Below are 21,347 nucleotides of genomic sequence, written 5' to 3' on the forward strand. Positions count from 1 at the left end.
TATAAAAATACCAATCATGTCGTGAACTTGATATCATGATATACTACATGTACATACAAAAGAGTGAAATGCTCTTCTCATGTTATTTTCTTCGAGTTTTCTTCGAGGTTTCGTGCCAAAAGTTTCAGTTTGAGTGAAAAAAAAAACAAGTTTTGCGTCGTATATAAGTTTCGTAAATATGCGTGGTTCACGATCCTTACATCTGCTTGGAGACTATGTATACAACCGCTCTAGTCAATTCAGGGTACGTTTAATAGGGTCCCTTTTGTGCAAAAGTCGAAGACTATCTTTTGTCCACACTTCTATAGGAGTCAAAGAATCAAGCAGGCATCCCTGAATCTTTTATGTTGTGTATTGCAGATTTGACATAAAGTGTGCACTGAAATTGAAGGTATCATTTATCTTGTGTCGCTATTACATATTCTCGTCCATCAAAAGAACGAGATGACACGAATTTCTTACTCAATTTTCTCCGCTTACATAACACTTCAAGGTTAGAACAATTTACATGAATAGGAACAGGATCCCTTCTCCCTATCCCGTATCTCACTGGACCCGCGGCACGTTTGTGGCGTGGCTGCGTCCTTAACTGCGTTTAATTTTGTGTTACCCTTGAGTAAATGAGAAGACACACACAAAGCGTGAAAAGATTCGTTTTTTATCCATGAAATTCAGAGCACGCTATCAAATCGCTGGTTCGCAGTGAGGTCGCCAACGTGCCGCAGGTCCAGCGAGATACGGTTTAAGGTTTGTCAGAAACATAGATACAATACAAACTGAGGGTGACTTTTAAACTGGTCCAAAAGGAGACGCAGCGGTTACAAAGGCTGCTTAGGGAAAGCCTCCACGCCATTTTACATTTGACGACTGAGGGGAAAAGTTGGGCCCACAATGATAAAAGGATAACGTTAAAGTTGGCTCTACAATTTCTGGCATTTTTCTATCCATTTCAACAGTATAAAACTAATGCAAGTTTTTCAGTCAGCATTCATGTGAATTTTTAAAAGATTCTGGAGTATTTTGTTTATTTCAAAATCTACAAAGATCAAACGTCTTTCTGATACACATGTTGTGCTGCCGAAAATAGACTTACAGTAGAAATGTTTTTGTCAACTTGAATGCTGAATGAGTACTTAGTTATATATGAAACCGTTTTAGCGACAGTGTTGAGTAAAAGCTCATGAAGTCTATACTATAATGATCTTGGTCTATACTTAATTGTTCACTGTATCATCAAATTGTTACCTCAAATCCTTCATAAAAATATAATCTATTCATTTACCGCTCAGTCATAGTGCCCCAATGTGAGGTCAAGGGATTAAGGTGAGGGGAGGTGATATGCCTGTAGTTTAAAGTAAGACAGTAAGGCAGTGAAACTGTAACACTTTTTATTATGTTTGATATCTTGTCATGGTGGCTAATACATACAGAAAGTACATTTAACATAGGTTGTATTATCGCATAAGGATACGTTACTTCAGTACTGGGTACCCACGATCCTCTAGCAGCTTGTAATATCCACTTCTTATTGTTGTCATGTATCCTGCAACGTATACACTGCTAAAGTCCAATCTTTACGCATACAATCTTTACGATTGTGCTTTTTTATCTTTGATTGAATATGCTTATTAAAGATTGGATTTCATGCAGTGATAGCATTGCCTCATGGGATAAAGGAAGATTCAAAAGCAGCATTCTAATAGGTTACTGTCCTTCCAGACCATAGATATATATAACTGAACAATGTACTTGTATGTACTTCCCCACTTAAAGAAATATCTTTACAAAATATAAAATGCATAAACTTTAAGGTATTCTAAAAGCATTTACAGAACAACTACATGCATTGCAGTCCCTCTTTTATCTACTAAGTGATAACTACAAAAGCACAAGGTTGTCTGTTACAACAGTGTAAGATTTCTTTTAAACAATGACATGTCTAGGAGTAAATGATCAACACAATAGTCAATACAGTGTTAAATTTTCTCTGATGAAAGTTTTTAACACATTTTATATTCTATGTACAACGTTTCAAGTTAAGCTAGGACCACTTTGTGGCCAAATAGTTATGTCTAGATAAATCCAACACTAGTATTTTGGGTTATAGTATTTTGAGCCAATGCTAGCACTTGAGTACGCTCTTGCTACAACAACTGTCCAGTGTTACATGTACGTCTCATTTATTTCTACCATGTACTTACAAACCTTCAGACATAAACTTGCAAATAACATTTCTATATATTTTGAATCCTAAGCTGAGTGCCATCTCCCTAGCAGCTTCATGGCGGATACCCGTAAGCCAAGAGCATTGGGCCCTCCTAATATCATGGCTAACATTATTGACTGACTTTAAATTGCTTCAGAGTTTGTCCAAGCTTATGGTTACCATTGTTTTTTTGGTTCTTATGCCATAATTCCAACCGAAACTGTTCTGTTTTCCTGTTTCACATGGGTTTCCATAGCAACTCCAATTCTGCGCTTTTGTTGGCGTTTCAGTTTTTTCTAAACCAGCTCTGTCCAGGCTCTGTGGGAAGATTAGGATCATCTGCACACGTTGACAAGAACTTGGATATACCTACAAGACCAGCATTAAAGAGTTACATGTATAATTTCACAACATGCCAATTATACACAATTGTTATAACTTTTTTTTTTTTTGCTGTGGCAAACACCGTGATTTGGGACTTGAGAGGTAGTGAAAGTACTTTTTTGTGCATCTCATTGTTGTCTATTTGCTGCACACCTTCAGCATTTATTATTGCTATGGGGTGAGAATTTTTGGAAATGTAAACTTGTACCTTTTTTTATAGAGTGGCAATGAGAAAAACATATTAAACACAATGAACTTTCTTCATAAAGTTTGTTGGAAAATGTTATCTTTGTGATACACCCGTTTACAGTGCTTAATGGACAAACCCTTGACATAAACAATGGGGAAAATCCATTTATCTAAGTGGAGGTCTCTGTCGAGTACGAAGTGGCGCTGCCACGCCGGTGGGTTTGGACGGTTGCAGCGTACTGCGGAATTGTGCGTCAAGTTTGGAGTAGATACCACCAGCATACTCCTTCCTGTAATGTTAGATTGCAAAAGCCTTTTTAGACATGATAATACAAAAAATAGTCTCCTCTCACAAATGAAGGTTAGAGGCAAACTGGGACTTCCCAAGAAAAATACAGAGTCGGTAACCTGTAAAATGTAGTCACTATCCTGTAACTGTGTGGCTAGCATCTGAAAAACACTGTACAGTACTGTATACTGAGTTCAGATCCTTGTAGTGCCTAGTGGCACATACAGCAGCAATTTTCCTTGCTGTTTCAGAAAGAGGGTAGATCTTCCCCTTCAACGTGCTCGAGGCACCTCCTCAAACACAGGACATCCATTCTACATCCCTTCTAAAATACGGATGTAGTCCCGACCAAAATGCACTTCCAAGGATTTGAATCAGGGTCTCCCAGTTACCAACTAATTGGAACCAGGAGCTCAACTGAGAGGCTACTGCCAGTTGAGCTACAGGGACATCCCATAATAAGACGAACTTTACTGCACGACACTTGTACACAGTACAATGTATATGGTAACAACTAATGGTAATAGTACTAGTACATAGTACAAAATAGAGGTTCCGAATAAAACTTAACAACCTAATTACTAAGTACAATAAGGGCTAGCATAAGTCTTTGATATAGTGTTACAATCCAGTTGGCTAATCATGAGTTTTGGTATTTTTTCTAATGACAAAGCAGTCTTTTGTGTGGTACTCACTTGGTTTTCTCCAGGGTGCCGAAGTGAATCTTGGCGAGCTGTGAGACCATGTCGGAGTTCCTCATGGCGTCCTCCTCACGCTGCGCGTCCTGGTTCCACCGCAGTGACCGCGTCGTGTCCCACTTCCTGCAACGGAACAGAAAACTGAGACACGAGAACGGTTAAAACGGTCAGAATTTGGACAATTCACTTCTTACCTCCACCTGTTGTCCTCACCTTTGAACTTTGACACCATGACCTTCACCGCCATTGTTCTTCCTTCCCATCCATCAACCTGACTGTCTGACCTACAACCTATGCATGCTTTTTACAAATTTATACTAGATACAGAGTCACTGTGGTTTCCTGTTTGCAGCTTTCGCAGTGACATCTTCCACCACCTCGAAGATGTTTGTTTCCATTACTGTGACAGTGTGACTATAGCGCTATCACAAACACTCCATTTTCTCCTTACCACAAAAGTAAATCACCGCAAAAATAAAGGCATTTACTGTACTTTCATTGACAAATGCACAAACCTTTGACCCTTGACATTTGCACCAAGACCTTTGACCCTTACGTAATCAGACCTACAAGAAAAATCTACCACTCACCTTGCTTTGTTTTTATCGGACTGTGAAGTTTTGCTGGTTTGCACCACGTTTCCTCCCTTCTTTACGATCACGCGTGGGAGGCTAGTACGCGGCTGCTCGGAGTCCCCAACCTCATCATCGCTACCGTTCACCGATTCGTCATCGGGCGTGAATGCGCGCTGAACACCACCAGTCTGTAACAGCAACAAATATCAACAAGAAGTGTTAGATTGAATCATATCTGTCATTTTCTCACCAAATTGCATACTCTCTTACATGCCCTAAAAGAAAGAAAAAGAAATCAAAGAATTATTGAAGCTTATAGAAGCTTGAGCAAGCAACACCTCCCTGTGTACCCATCATGCGTACCATGCACATGTTCATTGTGGCACCTGTTACTATAAAACAAATCACCCATTAATACAGAGAAGTGTTTTCGCTTTTGCTGGCTGATAAATACATATATCAGTCCTTCATTGAATTTTGTATGTATGACTGTTTTGAACTGTTAGATTCTGGAGATTTCCAAAGAAAACCTGCTGCAGTTTGAAAGGAAACTTGTAAAGAAGATGACAGTTTCTCAGAAGAAATGGGGTTCAAACAGCCGGAGAGAAGTCTGAGCTAAAAAGTACACGGTTTCTAAGACTTTGGGCTGACTTTTCTGCATCACAAGAAGGCCCATCTTGCCTTTTCACTGCAATTTGTTGAGATAGAAATGTTCCAACATCCTTTTTCAATAAGTTCCCAGAACACTGTTCAGAAGATTTCCTGATGAAATTTCAAAGAAAATTATAAAAGAATCTTGCAGTTGTAAAAATGGCCAGCAAGGCAAAGAAAGACCCAGGGCAGTGCTTGTTTATGCTTATGTTTGTTTATGTTTATATATTATGTGTGCCAAAGAAGGTAGGAGAGAGTAAGCTCAGCCTGGATGTTGGGAGCGTTTTCCTCTCGGCAGCAGCGCAAGAAGGAGATAGTCTTGATAGTCTTGCAAAAAGTGGTAAAACCCAACCATACACGCCACGACCCCGCCGCCTGCACACGTGGGGAGGGAACACGTTCGGAGGGAGGGGAGGGGGGTGTCAGAAACAGAAGAACACACACAGAGGTGAAGAGGGTGGCAGACGGAAGGAGTTCACATCCAACACGACAAGTTAGAAACAGTGTGGAGCATTAGTAGGGCACTACTACATGTTGCTGCTTTGGTTAGAGTTAGCGTTCTATGACAAGGCTTGGTAACATTCAAACATATTAAAACAGGCCATCTCTTTTGTGCCGTGGGAGTATGCATATAAGTTAGTGTAAGAAATATTACAAGTCCTCTGTTGATATTCTTACTAATCTTAGTAATCATACCACATTGAGCATCATCTTTAACTAGTTTCAGTGCTCGTCATTCTTAGGCCTTGATGCAATTGACAACTTGTACTCGAGCTTTAATTTGATAAATTATAGGCTTTCATTGTATGTCATAACTTTCAAATCATTGGAATGTGTTCCTGGTTTGTTATCCAGTGGAAGATATTATCCATTGTTGGAGCAGAATTCATAGTACATGAAGATGTCTTCTCAAACATCATCATATGTCACAGAACTCAGGATAGCATATTTCACATATGATTAACCATCCCAAATTTTCATAAGCTCTCTTTCCCCTTCAAAGCCTAATGAATGGATAAATTCTGGGCCGTCATTACCTGTTGTTTTGGACAGAACCCAGGACCATGTCACATTGTGAGTATAGAGTGTAGGGGTTTTAGAAAACACATGAAAGAAAGAGTATCCATGTACACTTACATCAGGGCTGTGTTGCCTGTTGGCAAACACACCGTTGTCTGGGAAGATTGGACGCTTTGTTTTCTCGTTGCCATCTAACAGGTAATCCATCCCAACCTGTGGGTAAAAACAACAACATTATATTATGAACATTCAGCTTTAATACATGCATGTAGCGCAAACCTTTTTCTGTGCAACAAAATTGTAAAATTGCATCAAATTTCCTGTACTATACTTTAACTTCAAAACTTTCTTCTGAGTAAAAGGAACATGATAAAACATGCTTCCTCCCCTAAGTGTCGGCAATAAGCACTGGGCAAACAAGAAAATTTTTTGAAGGGTTTTTGTGCAAAACATGCAACTTGCAAAAGCCATGTTTAAGACCAGATGCACGAGTTTATCTATTCAATCATTGCTTCATGGTGGCTATTTGAATTTTGAATCATTTGTTTTTAAAGAAATTCTTTGTTGGCCCGCAATAGAACCAACTGGATACATTTTGCAAACAGTTTGTAAGATCAGTGGATCAGCAGGTTTTTAACCAACAGCAAATAAGTTGACACATTTTCTTGAATTTTAAAGATTTTCTAAACCTACCTGCGCGAGTGTTTCCAAGCTGCGTGATTCGCGGGTGGACGGTTTGAAAGGGACGCAGACCGCATCCTTGTGCAGGAGTAAGTCTTCCAGTACCCTGTCGGCCGTTTCCTCGTGGTCAGCGCCTGGCTTATTGTTGCTAAAGTTGACCACATGGTCCCTGGTCCTACATCCATTGTTTAGTCCTGATGGGTCAAACCTGACAGAAAACAAACAATGACTTCAAAAAGAACAGCAACAACAAAAAAAGACATTAAAAGATGCTGCCAAGTTGCCAACATTCATTTCTACATTGTGAAAAAGCCCAAAAAATTCACGGCTCTTTGTGGCATTGGGGAACCAAATTATTGTGGCCTTTTCCACGGGCACAATGTCGGGGCATGGCAAGTATCAAACCCAGAATCTATTGGTTCTGAATCTGAGCCCAACGCTCTAACCGTTACGCAACATTGATGGGAATGAAAAGCCCTAAAAACTGCAATGATAGTGTTCATTTAAAATTGTGTGATTTCAATCAGGCACAAAGAAAAATGACATGGCCAACCTCATGGCTTTTGAGTTACAGCAGGCATACACCCCGACCGCTACCATGGACAGCTCGTCCCCCGAGGGTGGATACTGGGGCTGCTCCATGTGAAACTGGCAGTGGGACAGCTCCACACATGGGAACATCTTCTTACACCTGGAGCACTGGAGATAGTGTAACATCCCCCATAATCTCCAGTACACATCTCTCCATGACTTCAGCTCATTGTGCATGCTAATGATGTAGTCGTTGACATCCCAGTTTGTGTCGGGCGAGTGTCTGTACGCTATTGCACCGTGACTGTTGATTGACATTCGCGTCGGAAAGCACTTGATTTTCATCTGCATATCCTGCGTAAGCACGCGCTTGCAAACGTGACAGCGGAAGAGTGTTACCCCGTTATTTTGAAACAGGGACTCGATTTTTTTACAGAAGATTTTGCTTTTGATCTTGTCCTTGCGGTCTTTGATTTCATCCGCCTCGTTGTGGTCAAAGGTCGCGGCAATGCGCGTGATGAGGGGATCACTGATACAGTTCATGTTGCACGGGGTGGACACGATCGCGCTCATGTTCTGGTGGCAGTACTCAATGCACTCTTCCACGAGAGACGCCATCTTCAGAAAGTCGGAGGAGATCAGGATGGAGATGACGTTGTTGGGTTCGAGTTTTGGCGTCTCCTTGTCCTTCTCGCGGGGGCTGTGACGCTTCACGTAGCGCATTAACCAATCAAAGATGTGGACGTCGCAGTGAACAGAGATATCCACCTCTTCCCATCTTTGAGCATCTGCAAAATCAGTAGCAAAGAACATCGAAATATGGAATAATACAAGATATTCTAAGACAATTTAATCTCTACAACTGAACAATATTCGGAGATGACCTCCAGAAGGTATTCTTCTAATCTTATCCAGTTGTAGAGATTGAATTGTCTCTAAATATTGTTTACCTGGATGTTTAACCTTCATAAACATATATACAAAAAAATTGTTGGCTCCAAATTAAAATTTCAGATACAATGCACTAAAACAATTCTACTCATCACTCTTTTAACACATACGGTACATTATATCTTATCAATAGCATATGGTTATACATTTTCTCTCTAAGGGTAGCAAGTACAATTTAACTTTGAGTGCCAGCCTATTTTATAGGGAAGCAATAAGAGATGTCAGATGAAAAACATTTATCTACCTTACTAGCGGTTGACAAAAAAAAGGCTCGGGTCGGCGGGTTTTTTGCTACGGTCGGGGAACCAGAAATACAACATTTTTTCCTTGGTCTAACCATGGGAAACATAAAGATAAAGATCTAGACGAGTGTACCTGTGGAGAGGTACTCAGCGAAGTACTGCATCTCCTGCACCAGGAGGTCCCGCGGACAGGAGAAGTCCTGCTTCAGGTTCTTGGCCTCGTCGCACACGTGGATCACCATGTTGGCGCCGTGGGGCTCCGGCAGCAGCGCCGCATGTGGCAGCGGGAAGTTTGGAATGTCACCTAGTGCAGCTGCACCACCTGGAACTGGTGAAAGGGAAGATAATTAGCTAAGCTTCAAAGACAAGACATTTATAAAGTTTCATTTTATAGAACTCTATAAGGACACTTTCTTTTAAAAGGGGATTTTCAATATGTGGATACATTTAAAGAGAAAACTAAGTAAATAATAACACTGCACTTTTATGCAGTGAATAATTTATGGCATGAATTCATGCAGGTTTCTGAAATTGATATCTGTACAGGGATTCTGATGTCAATAACACTTGTTAGACTAACAAAAGGCTAATTAAAGGCAAAATTTCCCTTTTTTGCCTGACATTTACCATTCCTCATACCATAAATAAAGAGTCAACTACCTTTTGCTTGGTTTGGCTGTGCCGATGTTGGACCCTTCTGATTGTTAGAAGGGGCGGCATTGGGCTTGGATGTCTTTGGTTTCCGTGCAGGCTGCCTGTTGGTAGAGCGGGCACCGGTCCAGGTGCAGGAGGCCACCTGGGACAACTCATTGTACCTGGAAAAAGATATCATATTCCATATTTACCTTTGCCAAGAGAGTTATGTTTTCAGGTGCTTTGGTTTGTGTGTCTGTGTGTGTGTGTCATTAACATTCAGTAACTTTTGTATCTTATCATACAGTTTATCAACCAGCTGCCTTGTGGGCATCAATTACAGATTTGGGTCAACGTAAACGTAAAATGTTATTTGGGGGGAGGGGGGATTCTAAAGAAATCAGAGCAGATGGCCTTACCTTGCGCTGCATGTTTGTGCGGAGACTTTGGGTACAAGTTTGGTCAGCTGGGCGGGGTCGGACTCAAGCAGGCCCTTCAGCTGCTGGTTCCCGATACACGTCTTCAACAGGACGTCCAACACCAGGGAGCCCTCTGTACCCACCTCAGGCATGGCGGTCAGAAGTCACCTCATATACTACTTCTTTTCTACAACCAAAATAGCAACATCTTAGTACCATGTTTGACTCTGTGGATTTCAATGTCGAACATGCAATTTGCAATGTTGCTGTTTATTGTATTTGACCTTAAATATTCTACTAGGTTTGCATACTCACTCATAACAAACAGGAAATCTTAAATCATAATTATGCAGTAAAGTGTCCACAAAAATTCAATTTTTTTTACAGCATACAAAATAAGTCGTTTCTTTTGAAAGATCATGATCGTGCATTGTATGAATTTAGGTACTAGTTAGCAACACAATTTTTTTATCCTGTTTTGATTAAGGTTAGGTATCAATGTTTTGATCATATTTGTGTAAAAACAAAGCTTTTGTACTTATATGAATGTACACAAGACACTAGTTGGTTAGTAGGACAAAAAACGGCATCAGATCATTTATACAATCTACATCACACATCTGATCATCTTTAAAAGAAATTATAGCAATCAGCTGATATATACGATGTATACACCCCACCCCCAACACACATACCAAAACTGTCCCACTACAATCAAAACCACAAAATAACAAAATAAACAGAAATCGAAGCCTTTTTCACAAAAGTCGCTTATTCTTAATATGTGTATGTATATCAAGGAATAAGAATATAGGCGGCGATCGCTAGAATATTGCAGAAATCGTGCAACAAACCTTTATAAAACCCCAGGAACAGCGAGCGTCCTGCTGTCTTGGCGACCTGGGCTGTTGACCTACAATGACCCCAATTATTTTAGGGACAAACCAATAATCCTGCGACAGGGTACATTCGGATCTAAAATTCGCCACCGTGACGCTTCAGTTTACCTTTCTTGTGATTTACAATTCAGAAACTTGATTTGCATCTATGAAAGATATCTATGAAGATTTTTATGATCTGAAAATTTACACTTTTGATATGTTTTACCCCATGGTTTATACAAAATGGATTTTCCCTTGCTGATGCATCATGGGATGAAAATTCAAAATGGCCGCCGTTGGTGAGAAAGTTTTGTTTTTCTCCGCTTTTTTGTTGTTTTAGTCTCTAGTTTCATGTTATAAACATGTTTACGTCTAGAAGATTCGTCTCGAACAGGTTGTGACATTCAGGAAGTATATAGTTATGCTACAGAGACAAAGAAACCATCGTAACGAGTAGAAAGACACTTTGAAAAGTGATATGTTCAAACTTTTGTTGTTGTCTTGATACAGGTTAGGGTACCTGCAAATGTTACGTTATTCCTGACGAGGAGAAAATGCCGGTGGCTCGCAAGATTATAGGGAGGGGGACAGGCAGGGTATGTATTAAATTTGAATGTACCCAAAGTAATTATTGTTAAGAATTCTGTTTGTTGTTTGTCTACTCTTGTTACACATTTATATTTTTTTCTGTAGTAACATCCACAACCATAATACCGCCACGTTTACTGCAATTTCTAAAGTGATACTAATTAGCAAAGGAGCAACTCGTCATTTTTTCCCGGTTACATGTCGATGTTATAGCTTACCTTTGCCACTTATGCTGTGTATGTTTTTTTGTCTCTCTTGATCTGCTAAAAACGAAATATCGCAATCGTAAGATGTTGCAGAAATGCACCGAGAACGGGCGTGCGCACGGAAGGGGGTTCCATAATACCGCCAGGAAAAAACTCGGCAATTATCTTGCTGTTAGTCACCTTTATAAACCAGCTGTTGTTCCTTTCTTTCAGGGTTGTGAGTTCACTAAACATACAAAGATGTCTGGCGATACAAAAAATCACACAAAACGGATGTTACTGGTTACGAATTTTGATTTACTGTAGCAACTGCTATCACGTACAACTTACGTCTGGCGTTCTACTATGGTTCAGTTCACATAATGGCGGGTCCGTTGCTAGTGTAACGGTCGTGTTTAATTGTTGGTCTTATGATCCAAAAAATCAAGATCGTAACTAGTCCTGCGTGCCCACCACCCCTCGTAAGTCATATCTTGAGGGTTGAAGTTGACACGGCAGGTCTACTATGCCGCTGGGCGTGAATCAGGAGCAGCTCTCTCGTGAGGTCCGGCGGTGGCATTGCTCGATCCAGTTATGGAAGAATCCCAAGTGTGCCATGCAAATAAAGACATTTTCTTTCACTATTTATCACAGGAAATCTATTGGTTCCTGAGTGAAGCTTTACTACTAATTTTCGTCTCCCGTGCAAATACAAATGGTATCGACGTGAAGTCCCCATTCAAGTTGCGGCGGAGGGGTGCAAGTTGTTTGAACAGCAGTTTGGGACCGAACAATAGAAGGGTTCATAATCCTACTATAAACTGTTGTTCCTTGGTGAAAAATTCCTCTATAAATAGCATGCATATAGTGTGATGCATTTAGATGCAAAATATTTCTCAGTACTTTGTAGAAATTACACCCGCCCCTTCAAACAATTGGTTTCGCCGAGATTTTCGCGGGGAATTTTCCTGTTACGCAATACGGGGGAGGAGCCAGTCTCGGGCGAAAACAATAAAAATGGCGACGTTCTATTTTGCGCCAGGTCAACCGCAGTTACGGCTAGTAAACAGCCGTTCTTGACAACAGATCACACTTTTACACGAGTTGAAGGCCAGTAAAAGGAACTTTATTTTGCTGTTGTTGAAATAATCGTCTTGAGCTGGAAGTACGTGCGATTATTATATGCAAATCCAGCGAACAACGTGCGGATGGCGTGATGATATGTTCTTCCCACGACGCGCTAGCCTGCCATGATAAGGGATCGAAAACATTTGACCTCGTTGTCTTCGAATGCCTCGTTATTGAGACCTCTTTTAGAGTGTATTCAACACCTTGATGTCTGAAGTGTGCATACCTCGGAAATCACTGTTGCTGCGCCAGTAGATCTCTTAAAATTCATCGCTTTTTAGATTTGGCGGTATTATGATTAGTGGCGGTATTATGGTAATGGATGTGTATACTGTAAGTAACTTAATAACAGAAAATTTATACGTGTATTTAAACATCATACTTTCTGAATACAATCTTGATATATCTTTATCTTTAAGGTGAAGTCAGTTCCTGGAGCAGGTAGAGGGAGGGGTGCAGTTGGGAGGGGAGGCAGGAAGTAAGTTCCATAATCTTTGTTTTTGTTATCATTTATTGTGACAAAGATTGTTTGCATGGCAATAAGCAACATTGATAAAAGAGACATAATTTGGGCTTTCTTTGGAGTAGTTACTTCTCCGTACTAGTAGTTTATAAAGTGCTTCATGTTTAACTAGTAGTTGCATCTTAACTTTAAAATAAACTTATGCGTTACTTATCATATTGATGATAAGTAGTTATAACTTTGAATCAATACTGCCATTTGTACCTTACGTTTGTGTGATTTCTAGTCAATAAATCATGATTGTCCATAAAGGCTACTTGTAATATTATTAAGCCATTGTATATTGATTGTTGTCAACACATATATTTACAGGACCCTGAGAGGAAAGCGTGTGCCGTCTCCTGTCTACTCTGAGGCTGGCTTCTCCCTGTACTCCACTGACTCAGAGGACCAGGTAACGTTACATGATGATTTATTATCTAGCTACTCGTTTCCTAAGTCAAATTTAAAGTTCTCCTGTGCCACTTGGTGGAGCCTATGGTGACACCTATCTCCGATTCGAAGCCCTTGGACCACACAACTTTGTACAAGTCTCTACAGCAGGGGGCTAGTCTGCTGGTACCGTGTGTTTTCTCAGGTATAGTAAATATCACTGCACTTGAATAGACTGATCCTGGCTGTCCATCACAGTTAGTGGTTTGACCAATGGGAGAGTCACTGCATGTCCTAGAAATATTTGCGTTTATATGTTTTATTTTGCATTTCTGCATGTTGACAAAAGTGGACGGGCTATGGGATTGGTCTATATGGTCACTGCAAAATAGTTTACTGTCAGATGATAGCTATCATGAATAACCTGAGGCCTTGAAGGTTGTTTCCAAGACCAGTCCTTCTGTCCCAGGATGGAAATTTGCTTGTCAGGACGAACTAAAATTTCAATGTGTCCGTCAAAAAAAAATCTGAACTTCATGACATGACATTGATAAAAATCTATTTTCGTAAGCTTGAAATGGCACCCAGCCTAGTGCTTTTGAAATTTGAATGGCTAGTTAGAAATACTTGTATGTCTGTATTTTTAGTTGAGTACCTATCAGCTTTCATTCACCTAAAGTTTCCTTAACTACTCAGGTGACTTCAACCAACAAAGGTCTGGACCGCTGTGCTGCCCTCCTGGGAGACATCCTCAGTAGAGAACCTGCAGATAGAGCTACTGCACAAGGTGGGTTACATAGAGAATACAACACAATGTACATTGTATTCTGTATCATCTAATGGTACCAACCCAACCTGACGATTTGCCCTGCGGAAGGGCTGGGATCGAGGGTGATGTGAAACACAGCGTGTTGTATTGATGTCATTGTTGGCAGCCATCTGTCTCAGAAGACAATGGCATCGTATGCTGAAAACACAATGCAAAATGGGATCATTTGTTATCTTCACATAAAAAATTTGAAGCACATCAAGTCCAACGTCTGAACTCGGTATTTGCATTTACAACTGCGGCATATACGGTGCACTTGAAGTGTGTTCAAATTATTTTATGGAAGCCCGTATGATGCAAGTAGAAGCCATTGTGAAATACAGACCAGTCCAGAATATCCGTATTGAATGTTATCATTATTTTAGTATATGTACATGTAGTAAGAATACATGTTCCTGTGGCACAAAAGCCATCCCGCTGCCTTGGCAGGAGTTTTGAACCCAGCTTGGGCACAATGTAATAAAAGAAGTTGGGGGGGGGTGAATTAATCCTTTTGGATAGGGTCGTAATGGCAATGTTCCCTTGTATGGGGGAGCTTCAGGTGTAATAACTGCAAGTAAAAGAACTCATCGCACTCGATGAGAAGAGATGGCTATGCTTGGCCACAGTGAGATGCACTATCAGTTACTGACAAAACGTCATCCTCTGTATTTTCCAACTATCTGTGCACTACTGTTTTTACTACTATACACATAATGCTTGCATCATTGTGTCATTCATAAGACTGTTTGAAGTCATCAGATTTTTCTCCCAAGATTTGAATGCCCTGCCCGTAGTTGCTGTGACTATTTTTGCTGTCATCGGGTGCTTATCCTTTTCTTTTCCCTGCCTTTTTCCAATCATATTGCCAGCGACAGAAATTTCACCCAAACGTAAGTATCTTAAAAGGTGCATACTAGCTACTTTTCTGGTTGCTGCTGCATGTTGCTCTCCTAGTAAGCAAAGAACATTCTAAAAACGATAATGCTTGTTGCCGTTGCTTAAAAGTTATTTCTTCTTATCTCACACAATTAGAGTATGACTATGACAATCACATACTAAGCTAAAGCATCTGAATTTTGAGTCACTTCTTTGCTACATGTATGGCTATTGTTTACCACAGGTGTTAAACAGAAACCAACTAAGCAGCCCAAATCTAAGACAAAGGTCAACCCTGCTGCAAAGTCTAAAGTACCTCAGAGTAAGACAAAGACAACCAAGGCGGCAGTCAAGAAAACTGCTGTTCCGCAACAGACCACAACTAGAGGGTCCCCTGAAAAGCCCAAACAGGGAAACTTGTCACCGTATGCCTTTAGGGTACCTACAGTTCCAGTGCAAGGTATTTCAAGTTGCTTCTGTATCTTTAAGTTCTGGTACATATTTAGCAATTAGACAGTTGTGCTTGCCGTACCTTTCTGTCTTGCTAGGTGGTGCACATAAGTATGGTTATTTTTGTCTTCCCTTAGGTCCAGTATTACAACAGCAGGTGGCGCCAGCAGCACAGAGGACCCTGTTCAATGAACGCATCCCAAGCTCAACTCCGAACCTCTCCCCCGACCCTAAAAGGCCCCCCACCCCAAACACGCTGCTTCAAATGCTGAGGGCTCAAAATCAAAGCCCTGCCCAAAATGTCCCCGTCACAAACCTACCCCACTCACCACCACAGAAGGATGGGGGACAACATCAACAGGGGAAAGATTTGGATGCTACACCTTTTCACCCAGGATCTACTCATGCTGCTATGCAGCCCCCAAAATATGAGCAACTACAACCTTTACAACATGCACAATCAGCAAGTACTCAGAACTATGTCCCAAACCAACCTCCTCAACAGAGCACGCAGAACTATGCACCAAACCAACCTAAACAGCCATATAACCAGCAAACTTATCAACAACAGGCATCAGGTTATTATCAACCAGTTGATAACACTGGTAGATATCACCCACCTTCTGTGGATGATGTTATTGGTTACCCTGCACAATCTCACCATGAATATACCACGACAAATGGGCAAAGAGATGGGAGAGAACTGTTAGATAGTATTCCTGTCCGAGATCGTGAAGACATTAGTCCTACGAGAAGGTCTCTCTTTCAATCTGTAGGACCAGTTGCTAATCGAATGCAAGAGAACCAATCATTTGGGAATGGAACAGGTGAAGAACAGGACGAAACTCTCTCATCAAGTCCGAAACGGTCAGCGTCACGTCTTGCAGAAAAGGAAGCGCCGAGAACAAGCCCTGGAAAATCTCTTCAGACGCTGAGGTATCTTCTGAGGGAGTTGCAGGCTGCAGCGGATGACCCGGAAGTGAAACGTTTGGCACAGGAAGTGGAGAGGATTGTGGGACAGCTGCCAAAGACTAGAAGGGCTGCTGACATACAGACTGACATTGATTTGGCTCTTCAACCTTTGAGGTATATGATTTGGTCATTGTACTTGATAAGTTACCAATGCATACAACTCAGTTAATCTTACTGAAAACCTCTGTCTGATGGGTGCTTCTCTTTTCATCCTCTATCACAGCAATCAGGGCATTCTTATCCAGATTTGTGTTTTCTGTAAGTAATGTGATTGATGTACTTTTTCCTTGTCCTTCTGTGGCCTCTTTCCCCCAAACTGCATTTTCATGCATGATATCATGATCATTTGATGAATAACATACATGTAGTTTTCTCCTTTGCCAGCAGTTGCCAATGGACTGCAATCTTTTAATTTTTTATATTATTCACATTTTTGTTATTTGAGTCAGGGGTAGCACTTCTTTACACAAAGCACTTTCAGACAGCTTTTGATTTCAATGAAAACATGTACTCTAAAAAACCTTAGTGTTAATTGTATGTCCACACCTTTTGGTATATAGGGTGGCACCCATCTCCTTCCCATAACCCACAGATTACACTTGTGCAATCACTACAGTGGCTGGCTAATACACTAGAACTAGTAGAAGTTGTGTGTGTTCAACTACTATATATCTGAAACCAAATCTCTAGGTTGATTGACAATTCAATTTCTTCCAACTCATATTTTAGATTTGATAGCATTTCAAGACAGTATCTGCATTTGAAGTTTGATTTTGATTGTTGTGTAACCAAGTTGTGTTTTATAGGAGTGAGAACAGCCAGCTGAGGAGAAGGGTTCGTATCCTGAACCAACAACTCAGGGAGAGGGAGAGGGCAGAGAGGGAGAACAGGGCTCCTGACTTCAGCTTCGAGGGTAAGTGTTTTAAACTAAAAAGTCTTTCTAACTGTGGGATTGAGTTAGAAAGCTACATTTTACACTATTTTCAAGTTAAGTGTATTTAGAAAGATCCATTCTAGAAATGAAATTTGCTGAAATTGTCCCCACATTTTGAACCTAATCTGGTAATGGTATTGTGATTTACTGTAAATGCAGAAATGTTCGCGGTGATTTCATGTTCACAGTCTTTGCAGAGAACTCTTTACCGCTCACTTAAAACCAACGCAGTTCCATTGTGTGACTGTAGCGCTATTACCAGAATTTGTTTCAAAGCGAACTCAAAACCACTGTGACCACTCCATTTTCTCCATACAGACAAATTAGATCCCCGGGAACATTTCTGCATTTACAGCATTTTGATACGTTGATTTTGACCTTGTCCCCAGTGGAGTCACTGCGATCTGTGAACATGTCCCTGGAGAAACAGCTGCAGGACCAGGCTGGCCTCCAGGAGGCGCTGCAGTGCAGGGTGGAGGACCTGAGGCAGGAGTGTGACCAGCTGAGACTGGACAACAAGAGTCTGCTGGACATGGTGGGACAGAAGGACACACAGAGTCTCACCACCAAGGCTGAGTGGGACTCACAGATGGTTAGAGTCAAACAAGGTTAGAACCTCTGAACTTCTCGGTGGTAAAAAGATATTTCAAATAAAGAGTTCATTTTCATTATTCATTTTGCTCTGGGGTATAACTTAAATTTGAATTTTAGGGATTGACTTACTTTACTTGACTTATGTCGAGTGCTAGCCCACTCCCTGCACTCGAACCACTCTATCAGCCCAGAAACGTCTGCCTTCTCCAATGCCTCAGAGTGTAGGCTGGTGTCGTTTTAGGGATATCTTAGTCCATATCTGAAATTTTGAATCTACAAATTTGTTAGGGTTCTTGACAATTGTATTAAAGTCCAAGCAGCTTCCTCATATATCTAAACTGCAGTTACGAGGTTGGCAATTTTATGAAGCGAACTTCTTCTCTAGATGTGAGGTCCAGGGACTGAAGCTGAAATTGTTTATTTGTTTGTTTATTTGTTTAGTTGTTTATCCCCCTGTAGATGTGAGTGCTACCCTACAGCAGGTCCAGGGGCTGAAGCTGAAGTTTGTTGTTTATTTGTTTGTTTGTTTTTTTATTTATCCCTGTAGATGTGAGTGCTACCCTACAGCAGGTCCAGGGGCTGAAGCTGAAGTTTGTTGTTTATTTGTTTGTTTGTTTTTTATTTATCCCTGTAGATGTGAGTGCTACCCTACAGCAGGTCCAGGGGCTGAAGCTGAAGTTGTTTATTTGTTTGTTTATTTGTTTGTGTGTTTGTCCCTCTGTAGATGTGAGTGCGACCCTACAGCAGGTCCAGGGGCTGAAGCTGAAGTTGTTTATTTGTTTGTTTAATTGTTTATCCCTCTGTAGATGTGAGTGCTACCCTACAGCAGGTCCAGGGGCTGAAGCTGAAGCTAGAGGCAGTAGAGATGGAGAATGGAACACTCCTGGTCACCATCAGACAGAAGGATGCAGAGATCAGGAGACTGGAAACTCTCACTAGGTCTGTATCTGTGAAGCCGGGACAACCGCCCTTTGGCATAACACACCAGCTTTGCAGGCATGCGGCCTGTCATATATAACTGAACAACCTGTCACACCTAATCTTAGCACATTGTTCAAAGCTATCTAGTGAGAATGTTCCCACAGACTGCAGTATTATACAAATGTGTGAGTGAACACGATGACTCAAGAAGGCTTGGATGGATTGTGTTGATTTTTGGTATGTGGGTAGGTCTTCAGGAGACCTCAAAATGATCAGATTTGGGCCCCCTCGTGGCTTATCATGATACTGCAGCGGAACTTTCTTTATATCTTTTTGTACAAATTGGTGAGGTGGGTAGCTCTTTTGCTCAGGAAGAAGTGACACAGGTTTTGGCCTCTTGTTTTGTAGTTGAAAAAATGATAGAAACTTTGAAAGTCTACAGTATCTGGTAGTGCCTCTCTGACTGTTGTAATGTTTCTGTACAATAGGGACCTACACTCAAGTATGTCGTACCTGCTGCGAGACCTACAAAACTCTGGGCCTGGTGTGAGGAACGTGGACGGACTCACGCTGGAGAGGGTGGAACAGTTCCTCAGGACACACAGTGTGGACAGGTATCACTGACCAACCTTTATTATGTTTTCTCACATACATGGATACTACAGTTCTTTGATGCACACAAAAAAAACTGCCAACATTTTAGTAATCCATCTTCTGCCTTCATCAGGGCAATTCTGACTAGTTCTACTTCCCACTGCTAGGTGGCGCTGCAGTTGGGAAAATGGGGTCCCACGTGTGACTACAAAATGTACACTTGTATCCCCCTCATCACAATTGGGTCTACATTCTTCTCCCTGTAGCTGTTCATTAAATGTTTGACAAAAGTTTTTAGATATTGAAATCTTAAACACCTTTGCCAAGTTTCACTTCTAGTGAATGAAAAATTATTTTTCATAACTTTTTATGAGAAGCCTGTATCTTACTTCTGTAACTGAACTGAACTGAACTGAGCTGTGCCTCCATCTCCCCTGCAGTGTTCTTCAGCTTGCCAGTCCTGAAGGAGGCCTTTATGGTAGCCCGACACGCAGAACAGCAGAAAAAGCATTGCCTGGTCAGCCGCAAACCCTTCCCACTAGTCACCAGGGCAACCAGCTGCCACGGCAACAAGAACCACGCCCTTTGGGTGGCCAGTTGCCACAGCAACCCTACAGCTCTCAATCACATGCTGCTAGCTACAGTAAACCAATAAGGGAACCACATCTCCCTAGTTACCATGGCAACCAATCTCCACGGCAACAGTTTGAACCACGCCTCACAACTGCACAACAGGCAGAGCTACCCAAGGCTCCAGCATCTGTGAAGAGGGTCTTACAGTTCGAAGATGCGAATGGAAGAAAGAAAGAAAACGTTACGGGAAGTTCTTTGACAGAACAACACCTGGCAGACCATCAGAGGAGTATTGAGGAGAAAAGTGCTTCAAAGCTTAGTGTTAGTAACAACACTGTGCCAGCAGGCTATGACCATACTCAACAAGGTTTAACAAGAGAAGCTATATCTGTACTCGACAGATCAGGAAAGCAGTATACTGTCCCGGCGCCCCCCTCCCCCAAAATGCAAGCTGTAGGAAGACAGGATGTTCTCGCTCACTCCTTCAATGGTTATCCACCGTCAGACTTTGACCACGACTCCACCATGTATGCTTCCCTACCCTCCAATGTTGGGAGACCGCAGTGGAAGCCAACCCCGACAAAAGCGTACACGGAAAGAAAGCCAGCAACGCGAAGACCACAAGAAAATGGCAGAACAAACCTACAGTGGTACCAATCACAGTTATCCCAACCTTACAAAGAAAATGTACCAGATCGTTCTACAGGTGCTCGCTCTTTTAGATCAGATGGCACCGACGACAGCAGACCGAACTCGAAACAGGACCATCTCTTCAGAGGCACTGTATTGGACAGTTCTTTGAGTACGGTCAACGACATAGAGGCACAGTCAATGACGTCGGAGACAACGGTCACGTCACAGGACGAGAGAGTGTTCCAGCAGGAGCTTGCAGAGTTAGACGCTAACATTGCAAAGGTGCAGGCAAGTCTGAAGGGAGCGGTTACCTTCAAACTGCCGTAAAGAGATTCAAATGAAGCCAATGTTTCTATAGAATTGGGTGACACAACTATTGCTCTGAAAGAAAACATATCAAAAACTGTTCCATTTGATAGCAGTACATGTGTGTACTAGTACATGTAGATGTATATAATCTTTACTTGATCGAAGGTACTTTGGAATTAAACAGTTCATATTTTATCCTTGGTGCTATAGAATAGTGTGATATGTGTCTTAACATGGCCACAACTTAGGAAAAATGGAATGCATTGTAGTATTGATTTATCTTCCCTTCATTACGAACATACAAAACTGAAGGTATTTTTGTGGTTTATATGAATTTACAGTTGTACTTGCAGTGTCTTGAAAGCTGTATCGTTAGTATTTTAGATGAAGTTCACAGGAATCATAGTTGGATGCCATATTTTTCACTCAGGAATGCAGTGCTCCTATGTCTATAAGATCTATTTTATAAAGTTGTGAAAATAAAGGAATTTACCAACCAATTAGAGATATGCTTTGTTTACACATGACTACCTG

General features: G+C 41.3%; 2 protein-coding genes across 6 annotated transcripts; one reads left to right on the forward strand and one right to left on the reverse strand.

The window, feature by feature from the left end:
* Nucleotides 1-385: 385 nt before the first annotated feature.
* Nucleotides 386-10,402, reverse strand: LOC136420595 (SANT and BTB domain regulator of class switch recombination-like). Of its 3 annotated transcripts, none has more exons than XM_066407606.1 (10): nt 10,324-10,401; nt 9,470-9,656; nt 9,078-9,232; nt 8,551-8,745; nt 7,247-8,012; nt 6,706-6,901; nt 6,130-6,225; nt 4,357-4,529; nt 3,764-3,889; nt 386-3,069 (listed from the first exon to the last, which is right to left on the reverse strand). In XM_066407606.1, exons 2-10 carry the CDS (start codon nt 9,619-9,621, stop codon nt 2,946-2,948), a joined length of 1,983 nt encoding a protein of 660 aa, XP_066263703.1. In that variant the 5' UTR covers nt 9,622-9,656; nt 10,324-10,401; the 3' UTR covers nt 386-2,945. The 3 variants fall into 3 exon arrangements, with proteins under 3 accessions (XP_066263703.1, XP_066263702.1, XP_066263704.1); XM_066407605.1 differs by having other exon boundaries at nt 3,764-3,907; XM_066407607.1 differs by lacking the exons at nt 386-3,069; nt 3,764-3,889; nt 4,357-4,529 and adding an exon at nt 4,854-5,367 and having other exon boundaries at nt 10,324-10,402.
* Nucleotides 10,403-10,571: 169 nt separating this feature from the next.
* Nucleotides 10,572-21,313, forward strand: LOC136420576 (coiled-coil domain-containing protein 14-like). 3 transcript variants are annotated; one of them, XM_066407584.1, is made up of 14 exons: nt 10,572-10,649; nt 10,861-10,946; nt 12,671-12,729; nt 13,087-13,168; nt 13,843-13,933; nt 14,827-14,847; nt 15,078-15,293; nt 15,421-16,369; nt 17,062-17,168; nt 17,579-17,797; nt 18,508-18,530; nt 18,613-18,722; nt 19,193-19,318; nt 19,739-21,313. In XM_066407584.1, the coding sequence occupies exons 2-14, from the start codon at nt 10,905-10,907 to the stop codon at nt 20,829-20,831; spliced, it is 3,138 nt and encodes a 1,045-aa protein (XP_066263681.1). In that variant the 5' UTR covers nt 10,572-10,649; nt 10,861-10,904; the 3' UTR covers nt 20,832-21,313. The 3 variants fall into 3 exon arrangements, with proteins under 3 accessions (XP_066263681.1, XP_066263680.1, XP_066263682.1); XM_066407583.1 differs by lacking the exon at nt 18,508-18,530 and having other exon boundaries at nt 18,590-18,722; XM_066407585.1 differs by lacking the exons at nt 14,827-14,847; nt 18,508-18,530 and having other exon boundaries at nt 10,573-10,649; nt 18,590-18,722.
* Nucleotides 21,314-21,347: the final 34 nt, after the last annotated feature.

This window comes from Branchiostoma lanceolatum, chromosome 15 (genome assembly GCF_035083965.1).
Source record: "Branchiostoma lanceolatum isolate klBraLanc5 chromosome 15, klBraLanc5.hap2, whole genome shotgun sequence".
Taxonomy (NCBI): Eukaryota; Metazoa; Chordata; class Leptocardii; order Amphioxiformes; family Branchiostomatidae; genus Branchiostoma; species Branchiostoma lanceolatum.

Excerpts from the sequence above, each read along its gene's own strand:
- LOC136420576 (XM_066407584.1), top strand. The coding sequence starts at position 10,905 with ATGCCGGTGGCTCGCAAGATTATAGGGAGGGGGACAGGCAGG. Across the intron at positions 13,934-14,826 it reads AGATAGAGCTACTGCACAAG|CGACAGAAATTTCACCCAAA; the intron begins GTGGGTTACATA and ends TCATATTGCCAG. Across the intron at positions 16,370-17,061 it reads TTGGCTCTTCAACCTTTGAG|GAGTGAGAACAGCCAGCTGA; the intron begins GTATATGATTTG and ends TGTGTTTTATAG.
- LOC136420595 (XM_066407605.1), bottom strand. The coding sequence starts at position 9,621 with ATGCCTGAGGTGGGTACAGAGGGCTCCCTGGTGTTGGACGTCCTGTTG. Across the intron at positions 8,013-8,550 it reads CGCTGAGTACCTCTCCACAG|ATGCTCAAAGATGGGAAGAG; the intron begins GTACACTCGTCT and ends CTGATTTTGCAG. Across the intron at positions 4,530-6,129 it reads ACAGGCAACACAGCCCTGAT|ACTGGTGGTGTTCAGCGCGC; the intron begins GTAAGTGTACAT and ends TTGCTGTTACAG.